Genomic DNA, 10,362 nt, shown 5'->3' on the forward strand with positions numbered 1-10,362 from the left:
GGTATCAGGGGAATTGGAGGGAGACATATAGTAGGAACACATCTAAGAAGTCTTTTGTCTTTGTGTGTACTTGGCATTTGGTGTTTTGTTTGACACACAGTGGTCTATTCTGGTTGTCTCCATCTGTTAAATACTTGGGCTTGGCCCCACTGGTTTTAAGCAGCACTCGTGTTGATCCGGAAATCTTTTGATGATCAAGTCTGCCTTCATGTTGTTCTTCCCGGGAAGGTGAAGAGCTACAGAAGTTCTCCAAAGGGGACTCGTATGGGTCCTCTGAAGGAGTCTCATCCCATTTCTCAGCTAGAGGCAGGTCTTTGCAGTGCTGGTATCATTGCTGGCAAGGAAGGCTTGTGTTGTCACCAGATGAGGTATAGATGCCTATGAGGGTATCAGTGCTGAGGGAGGGCACCCATGTTGGAACGGATACTGGTACTGAGGTCTGGGCCAGAGCCGGTATCTCAGCCTCCTGCAGAGCTTTCATGGAGTCCTGTACATAGGGCCACATGGACTGCTGAAGAGGACCCTCTATGAGATCCTTTCATAATTTCTGGGTCTGAGGTGAGGAAAGCTGACGGAGTTTCAAGATTTAAGCAGGGCATCTTCCAGATTCATCTCTGAAGGGGTCAAAGGTACCCCAAGGTGATTCTGGATTGTGACTAGAGAAATCGGTATAGGTAATCAAGCAGTAGAACAGCATGCAGAATGATTGCCAGTAGCCTCAACAGCAGATCCCCTTTCACGCCTTGAAGGTGTTACTGGAATCTGAACTCGAGGGGAGTCAAGGTAGCCAGTACTGAGATGTTCAATTCCAGAGGAATTTGGAGAAAAACTGCTTGCTTCAAGAGTGTTCAAGCCTCTTAGGGGAGTAGGAAGGAGAAGGATAGTGCTTCCTTTTTCTTTTTCTTATGCCCTCCTTGTGGGGAGGTTTCATTGGGCCATCCCATGGAGAGCTTTGAATATCAACACAGAGCCTTTGAATTAGATTCTAGTCAATGGGAAGCCAGTGCAGAGAGATGCACTAGGTTGACCTGTATTACTAAACAGATGAGCTGCTGTGTTTTATACCATTTGATGTTTTTTCAGGATGTGTGGTTCTTAAACAAATTAAATTACTGTCAGCCTTAATGTAAATCTGCACTCTAAGTGATGAATTGTACATTTCTAATTCATAGGATTATGGCCTCACTAAATCTACTGAGATATTTAGTCATTAAGGATAACGAATACGACAATCAAGTAAGTGATGATTGATTTAAAAAGCTATCTTTTCAGTTTAAAAACAATAGCTGTGAAAGTTCATGACAAAGTTAGCTGCTGCTGCAAAAATTGTCTTTATTTAATATCCAGTGAGAATGTTTTTGTTAATGGTGGTCAGAGACTTTTGAAGTTTATACTGGTGAAAATTAAATACTTTCTCACTAACTATTTTTTTCAGCAAGTTTATTCTAGTGTTGTTCTACCGCCACCAGAAATCCAGGTCAGCACCTGTAATTCCAGATGGCATCACCATAGAATAAAGTCTATATCTAGTATTCCAAAAAGAGTAAATATACTTTTACTTGTATACGGATACCTAGGAAGGGCTAACTTCCGCCAAGCATTGTAAAGCTTTTTAGATGGGATCTCTCTACAAACCTTTGAAGTTTTAGAATTACTTCATTATTCAAGGAAACCTCTTTATGATTTAGCTTTAAGTGGCATACTATGCAGGAAGAGAATTTATTTTAGTGTCAGGGTGTCTCCCTAAGCATTTTAACAACTCTGCATTGAATAGCTTTTGTTTTTAAACATGTAAAAAAAATCCTGTATTTCCAACCCCTTCTGAAACTGCATTTTTGGTAAATGTCAATAACTCCACTGGGTATTCAAGCCAAATCAGTGCTTCTCAGTAAGATCTGCATTATTGAAGTAACATAAGGATTGATATACCTGTCCCAAATTAGCAAAAATCAGAACATCTTAAACAATAGATATAAATTTAAAAAAACCAAACCCTTTTAGTGAAAGAGTTATTTATTCTCCTCGGGTTTCGGAATCCCCCAGCTAAAACAATCTGAAATAGCTTCCTGGTACTTTCTGAGTTCACCGAGACCCTGCAGCAATGTTAATATATTTTGCATAATATACCATGCTGTGAAATCCCAACTCCTCATGTCAAGACGAAGATTTTCAAACAAAGCAGATGATATTTTGGCAAAAAGGGGTTGGGAGGGAAATAGGACTAGATCATAGTGCTGTAATTGCTCCTGGCAAATGTGTTTTATTGAACTACTTTCTTAGGATAAATTCTGTTCTCTCTGAGAGGGAAAAAACAGTACATTCTTTCCTCCTAAGGGCAACACGCTTAAGATTGTACGCCATTCTGATTTTGCAGATAGCTCTGCTGCTCTGGCTGTGGGCAGGGTTTCCACATCAGTTTTTCTAACAACTGTAGTCTGTGTTTAATCCATACCTTTGCTCTTATATTGACCTCTCTTTTTTGCATACCCTGTACCTTTTTCTGGCTGTCTACTTCACTGTTTTACCAGATATAGCCTACAATATTTCATGCATGAAGATCATTTACTAAACTACCTTACACTGCAATTTCAGACAGAACACTATGTCTTAAATATGTATAAGCAGGGAATCAATTTTCCCCCATTTCTTTCATGCTTTAATATTTGAATGCTAATAATCCATAAATTGTTACTATAAACAAGTGAAACCCGCCTATTGTACTGTCCTAACTGAAATGGGGAAAAAATAAACAGCATAAATAGTAAAGTATTTTTTAACCATTTCAGTGTTAATAACGTACAGTGTGGGTTGGAATTGTCAAACAATTTTTTTGTATATGTTCTCTTTAAGCTCTAACAGCTCCTAGCCAATAGCCTGAAAGGCAGAAATACACCTCTCTGTATGCTGGATTCTGGGTGTTTATAATTTTATACAAGTGGTAGAAGTTTTTACTCAACTTCATTTTAAAGCAAGATTTTACAATGTTAGAAATGTGATGAACTGTTCAACTTTATCAGCGGGCCCATGACTTATTTTTCTTTCTCGCATGTGAAGCAGTCACCAATATTTGTTATTGGCTGTGCTATTTCAGAGCAACCCGGACCATGCTTGTCATTCAACTGCTGTAGCAGCTTTTCAGTGTAATGTTTTATGACTGATGGATTTGTTTTTGTATGCAATCACTCCCATCTAGATGGACAAATGTTCTTAGATAGCCAAGGAAGCAATTTATATTTAAATTTCACAACTGGCTTAACATCAGGTTGCATTTTTGAGCAGCTGAACTATGATTTCTTTAAGTTCCATAGCCTGCACAGCTTAGCTACAGTATTGAAGACTGAAGAGCCATTGGAATTTTACATGTTTAATTTTCTTACTGCACTCCAGTACTGAAAAGGCCACTTATCCCCATAACAAAGGCAAATCCTACTGACTCTTTTCCCCAGGTCATTAGACACCAACATTCCTGCAATTCATACAGTTCAAAAGCTTTTATCATCAACCAGGTCTCATAGTAAAGGCTTTATTTTAAAAACTATGCCTAATATAAATACACCTTCCCTTCAAGCTAGTTTTCCTTGTTTCCCTTGTTTATTAATGCTCTTTATATAGGAACCTAAAGTTGGGGAAAGTTCATTGGTCACCTTGCAGATTCTAAATTAGTTCCATTGAAGGGACATGACTGTAATGCTGCCTGTAGTGATTCAAGAATATTATTGCCAGCTTCAGGCAGTCTGTTAGGAACCAAGGCACAAACCCCAAATTAGTTTTGAGTTCTATGCTTAGATTTCATCTACAAATTACCAAGTGTAAACTACTCAGGCACAATAATAGCCTTAATGTGGAGTCAGAGATATTGCCCTCTGTTACTCTGATCTGTCTCGCCATCCAGGTGAGCCTACTTTTGTGATAGATGGCCCCTTACATCAAGAATCACAGAAATATTCAGGTTACTCCAAAGGACCAGTTACTTACTCGACATCAATTGCAGCTTGGATCTCACACCAAAGACAACACTTGTAGCCAAACTATATGAAGATTTATAAAATAGGAAGAAGAAACCAGAGAGTTATTTACAAGGTTAAAACCAGTAAACATATACACAAATGAGTTACGATCTTAAGTTTCAAAAGGTAATACAAGCTTCTGTAATCAGCAAATTTTGTATGTCCTTTAGGGCTAACCCAGGCTAAGCAGCTGGGGATCTTTTGCTTTTACCTAGAAACACTTTGCGCCCTCCTCCCCCGCAATTCAAGCAGCATAGAGATAATCAGCTCCTTCTTGTTAGGAATTTTTATCCCACTTAGCTGATGGGAGGAATCCACTAGCATGAATCATCTTCATGGCAGACTGGCGAGGGGGAGAGCAGAACAACAAACATCTTTTGTCCTCTTTAACATGCCACAATAGTTTGTCTGGTGTCAATTGACCTTGCCTGTTGGGTAGGACGTAATGCCTTCTCTTGATGATTAGCCCTTCACACGAATTAACATCTCTCTCCTATCTGGTGATTTGCACAGTCACTGAGGCTTACAGTACAGCCACTCAAACATTACCTGACAGTATGGGATACAGATGTTATAAGTGAAATTAATGCATGCGGCAACCCACAAGCATTCAATAAGGTCTAAACACATTCTTATAATTCTAATACCTATTTTAGCAATTCTAGCCCACAAGTGAGCCAGACTGATTCCAGATATGTATTTGTTAGTGTTCAGTTGAGACATGGGGACTCTGGCATGAGTGGGCACTGGTCTGAGCACTTCCCAATGACCTTTTAAGAAATTCCATTGGTTTCACTGTTCATACATTAGTGATTTCACCAAAATCTACATACCAGTACCCCTAGTATATACTATTCATAGGTAAACAATTTTAAACTGAAGTTTGTAAATATTTATCACTTTAATGTGGTTGGGGAAGGGAACTTTGAGAACATTACAGTTCTGTAGTTTATGGGTCCTGTATCACCACCATTCTTCAGACCATATTTGGCTTTCAGTTACATGCTATTATATTCAAATTCTGTTATCAGTTACAGAATTTGGAGTTATATAGATGTAAGTGAGGCAGACTTTGTGTGCAATTAGAACTTAATCATGGTGTTTCATTGGAGATATAGTCCTGCTGGGGAACCCATCCCATAGAAAAGAATGGGGACATGAGAAACCTGAACTACAATTCCGATGAGGTACTGTGGCAGCATTTCTTAATCAAAATTTTTCAGTTTTCGTGAATTCATTTTTTTGAACCAAAGCCAATTTTCTATGGCAAGTAGACACCTTGTAAAAAATTGTCTAGTTAAAAACAAGTTCTGTCAAAAAACGGTTTTGAAAGAAGTCTTGACCAGCTCCAATTGTAATCTTTCATGTTTTTCTCAATGACTTCAGCTTCCAATTAGCTAAGTTTACCGTAAAAACTTTTTTTTCCTACCAGTTGATTTTGATATGCCACCTGGATTTCATAACCAAACAGATTTTTTTTTTCTGGCTCATGCATCATCAGGAATAGATTCTGCAAGTCAAATTATGCCCTTAGCTACCTTAAAAAAACACCAACAATCGAACTATTTACAATACACATTACTAACAGAGCTGTCCCAATTCATCACCATGTTCATTTGCTAGTACAGTATGTTGTATCTAGGGTGACCAGACAGCAAATGTGAAAAATCGGGATGGGGCAGGGGGTAATAGGAGCCTATATAAGAAAAAGACCCAAAAATTGGGACTGTCCCTATAAAATCGGGACATCTGGTCACCCTAGTTGTATCCTTATCCTCTACCCTTCAGCTGTTTGTCTTTAGATTGCAAACTCTTCGGGATAGGGATTTTTTGTACAATGTCCAGTATAATCAGTGCAACCACAAAGCAGAGTTTCACAGGTGTTAGCTTATGGCAGAATCTGGCTTTGTAGTGGGTACTTAGCTAATAATTCTGTTCATGTTTGAATTAGATTAGTATATAGCGTATTTTCTTAGCTGTGTTGCTTCTGCAGTGGCAGCAGGAGTAAAAATAGGAAAAAGTGAGCAGATCAGACTTTTACACATACAGGTAGCCATATCCATTAGGATAGAACTTAGAATGTAAGTCTTTGGGGCAGGTCCCATGTCTAATTGCTTGTCCATAAAGCACCGCATACTAGATGCAATATAAACAAAGCCCCATGCCCAGGTACATGAAATTTGCCACAGAATCTGAGCTTTTGCTTTAAAAATGTGGGGGAAGGAAAGGGAGTTTCCAACCCTTAAGTAAATTATTTCCAACAAAGATAACCTTCCAAATGTTAACAAGAAATGTTGTCTACCTGAATGTGCAGAGAGACCACCTGAAGCAGTCAGGATAAGAGAGGTTGAACTACCCCAATCATCTTAATAGGTTGTTGATTCTGTAATCTAGGTACAATTTAAATAGCAAATTAATTATTTCATTGCCGATCATTTTAGCAGAAACCTACAAGTATAGTGCTTATCTATTGTTGGAATTACTAGTAGGGAAGCTAGGATGGGGAAATAGGAGTCCAAGGGCTTGTCTACAGTACCGCGCGGGGTCGATCTAAGATACGCAACTTTAGCTACATGAATAGCATAGCTGAAGTTGATGTACTTTGATCTACTTATTGCGGTGTCTTCACTGCACTAAATTGAGAGCTGACGCTCTCCCGTCAACTCCGCTTGCTCTCCTTGTCTGGCGGAGTACTGGAGTCAACGAGGTAGCGCTCAGCGGTCGATTTATTGTGTCTATACTAGATGCGATAAATCGACCCCTACTGGATCGATCACTGCCCGCTGTGTAGTGTAGACAAGCCCTAAGCCACCTTCACCCCCCACAAAAATATCAAGTCACTTCCAACTTAGCCTGCAAGAGGGAATGAAAGAATATGCACCCTCTCCATGTGCTATAATCCTCAATCTACATGCCAAAAGCTCAACCTTCCTCTTATCCAGCAATTTAAGCCTTCAGTTTTCTCTTGAAAATTTTGATAGTGCAATTAACATGAATACAGAAACAGCAAAAATAAAACAAGGAATACTGTGCTGATTGTATTATTTCCAGTAAAAGACTCAGTTTTAGTTTATCTGAAGTTTTCTACAGACTTCAGTACTTGTTTATTTAGGTTGGCTACATTTTCTTTCATAACAGAGTGTAGCATACAGAGGTGAAAGTAAGCTGGTATGGTCTGGTACAGCATACCAGCAAGAGCCAGTACACCATGCTGGACCGCACCGGCTTCCGCAGCGGGGATTTATGGCGGGGAGCCCAGAGCCCTTTGAATCCCGCCCGCGGCTCGGGCAGCCAGGCTGGGGCCAGGATTTAAAGGGCTCAGAGCTCCCTGTCGCTGTGGGGAGCCCAGAGCCCTTTAAATCCTGCCCACGGCTCCAGCGACTGGGCTGGGGCCGGATTTAAAAGGCTCAGAGCTCCCCGCAGTGGCCAGAGCCCTGGGCCCTTTAATTTGCCCCGGAGCCCCAGGGGCTCCCAGCCACCTCTGCAGCTGGGAGCCCCTGGTTGATTTAAAGGCCCTGGGGCTCCCAGCCACAGCTGGAGCACCAGAGCCTTTAAATCTTGAGAGGCCACGCCTCTTCCAGATGAGGCTACACCCCTTTCAGGATCAGCAGTACCGGTAAGTCCTGTAAATTACTTTCACCTCTGGTAGCATATGATGTAATTCTGTCTTAGTAGTGCAGTGCTAATGGCCCAGTTTTGAGAATAATTTCACCTCTGGTTTATAAGGAACGTAAATGCTGGTGTAGGAAGGCAAAGGAAGTTAGGGGGATTCAACAGCTTAAACATGCAGGTCAGCACAACGGGATGAGTAAGTCCTTTTCCTTCCTGGACCAGCAGTTTGTGTTGTAAAAATAGTTAGGAAAGAAACTGTGTTCTAATGCTTAGTTAAAAACTGATTTCTAACATTTTTTCTTTTCCAATTTGAACAGACTGGTATATGGACTGAACTTAGCAAGATTGAGCAAAATTTCTTAAGTCCTTTGCACACAGGACTTAATATGTCAAAAGCACATTATGAAGCAGAAATAAAGAGTAAAAAGGAAAATAGACGAGGTTGGTTGTCTCCATTACTATCATTTGTGTCCTTTAGATGTGGAAATTCTGTGAGAAAAATGAGTGTTCGTGAACACTATGTAGGTTGATTTTAGATAGAATTATTTGAAATAGGCTGGGTTTGAAATGACCACACAACAACCCTGTAGATACCATATTTGCCATTAAGAACTACTTTCATAATATTATAGAGGTCAGAAGCCAAATCTGTGAGCTTTGTTTTCATTATTAGGCTTTCTTCAGTTTTTCATTCAATATGGACTATTTACCAATTAAAAGTAGCCATTATTCAGGGTCTGTTTACTTCCAAGTGCACATACATGTAAGCCTTCTGGAAGCTAATAGAAAAATACATGTGATTTGGAGATAGTTTCAACATGAGTGATGTCATGTGGACATTCAAAAATTGCTCTGCGCTGCTACTTCTGACTTAGTGTTCATGCTTTAAAGTATTTTTGAGCGGTAGAGCAGGTATGTGGACTACTAGATACAATCTTAAGTCCTGAAATATTACATTTTACATTTTTGTTAGATTTGACACACAGGGTAAGATTCTGTGCTGGGCCTCTCAGAGGCCCAATAGGTCTGGGATCCAATGTGGTTTTGAGCCCCCTATGCACACTTCTGAGCTTGCGTTGCTCCATGGCCTCCCATGCAGTTTAGACAGCCCTGGCTGCCCGTGGCATGCAGTGCTGCCCAGAATCGCACTAGTGCTATGGTCTCACCCCAGTATGCCCTCTGGAGGAGGGCTCATGAGAGGTTCCTCTGAAGGCAGCCTGCGATTGTCTTCCTTAGTTCCTACAGCAAGCTGAATCTGAGGCTTTTGAGAGCACCTTTTTGCCTCTCTGACCCTTTCACCTGGTATGAAGAGGCCAGAGTGGAGGTGAAGATCTCACCCATAATATCAATGGGATAGTAAAACTAAACCATTACCAGGATACTGTAAGTAAGACTTCATTGTTCTGGTAAGCAGCAAAGAATCCTGTGGCACCTTATAGACTAACAGACGTTTTGCAGCACGAGCTTTCGTGGGTGAATACCCACTTCGTCTGATGCGAGTAGTGGAAATTTCCAGGGGCAGGTATATATATGCAAGCAAGAAGCAAGCTAGAGATAACAAGTTTAGTACAATCAGGGAGGAAGAGGCCCAGTTCTAGCAGTTGAGGTGTGAAAACCAAGGGAGGAGAAACTGGTTCTGTAGTTGGCAAGCTACCTTGTTATCTCTAGCTTGCTTCTTGCTTGCATATATATACCTGCCCCTGGAAATTTCCACTACTCGCATCCGATGAAGTGGGTATTCACCCACGAAAGCTCATGCTGCAAAACGTCTGTTAGTCTATAAGGTGCCACAGGATTCTTTGCTGCTTTTACAGATTCAGACTAACCCGGCTACCCCTCTGATACTTGTTCTGGTAAGTTACAAGTACTAAGTTTAATAAGAGATACTATTTTCCTCAGTTTCCAGAACTGCCCTTGCAGCCTTCAGAAGCAATACAAACCAAGAAAGGGGGATGGATTAAATATGGAGAAGCTAACAGCCTTTGCTTAAACAATAAAATTAATATCTAAGTGGTAGATAAATTAAATCATGGCATCGGACCTTCTCCTGCCATCTTTTTACATGTGTAACTATCCATTATTCAAAGAAAGTTTGTTGTATAAAAAAATGGATGACAGGATTGTGCTGTGGGAACTCTTGCATTTTTCCATTTTATGTGACTTGCAGCTTCATAAAATTGTCTTGTACTGCAATATAATAGACCTCTTGCTATTTTACTATAGTACAAGATTTATCTCTTGAAACTCATCTAGTAATAGTTCATATGCAACACTTACTATAAAGGACAGCCCAATAGCTTAGTAATGCAGTGACAAGCCATATGGAAAACTAAAGCTATAGGAGCCACCTCAGGTCTATGTTCTGTTACAATTCAGCGTCCTCCATTCTTAGCTCTTGACCAATCACTAGATACACACATTTAACAATTTAGAATTTCTAACTGTAATAGAATGAAGATGTTAATTTAAAAATTAGATGGAACACCCTGCTGCTCTATAATATGTTTTATTTTACAGAATCTTACAATTCTAAAGCAGTTTGTTCTGTAACAGTTGGTGGGGAAAAGATGCCTAACATGACCACTGAAATGCAGCTTCAGGTGAGTTCATACCTTTTTCCAAAGTTATGCAAATGCATTTAGACAGTTTTTTTTGTTTTGTTTTGTTTTTTTACCTGAAGGCACGTGTACGTTTAGAGCTGACTGGGAAAAAAATAAGTCATTGTGCTAATATAAATAACAAG

General features: G+C 40.0%; 1 protein-coding gene across 6 annotated transcripts in view; it reads left to right on the forward strand.

Annotated features, from left to right (window-relative positions):
- The window catches only part of GLMN (glomulin, FKBP associated protein), a 37,699-nt gene that overhangs the window by 26,066 nt on the left and 1,271 nt on the right, over positions 1 to 10,362 (forward strand). For all 6 annotated transcript variants that reach the window (XM_039484070.1, XM_039484072.1, XM_039484069.1 and 3 more), the window contains 3 exons: positions 1,173 to 1,236; positions 7,937 to 8,060; positions 10,137 to 10,219. In XM_039484070.1, the coding sequence (XP_039340004.1) occupies positions 1,173 to 1,236; positions 7,937 to 8,060; positions 10,137 to 10,219 (271 nt within the window). The remainder of the gene's footprint in view (positions 1 to 1,172; positions 1,237 to 7,936; positions 8,061 to 10,136; positions 10,220 to 10,362) is intronic.

The sequence above is a fragment of the Mauremys reevesii genome, linkage group 8 (assembly GCF_016161935.1).
Source record: "Mauremys reevesii isolate NIE-2019 linkage group 8, ASM1616193v1, whole genome shotgun sequence".
Taxonomy (NCBI): Eukaryota; Metazoa; Chordata; order Testudines; family Geoemydidae; genus Mauremys; species Mauremys reevesii.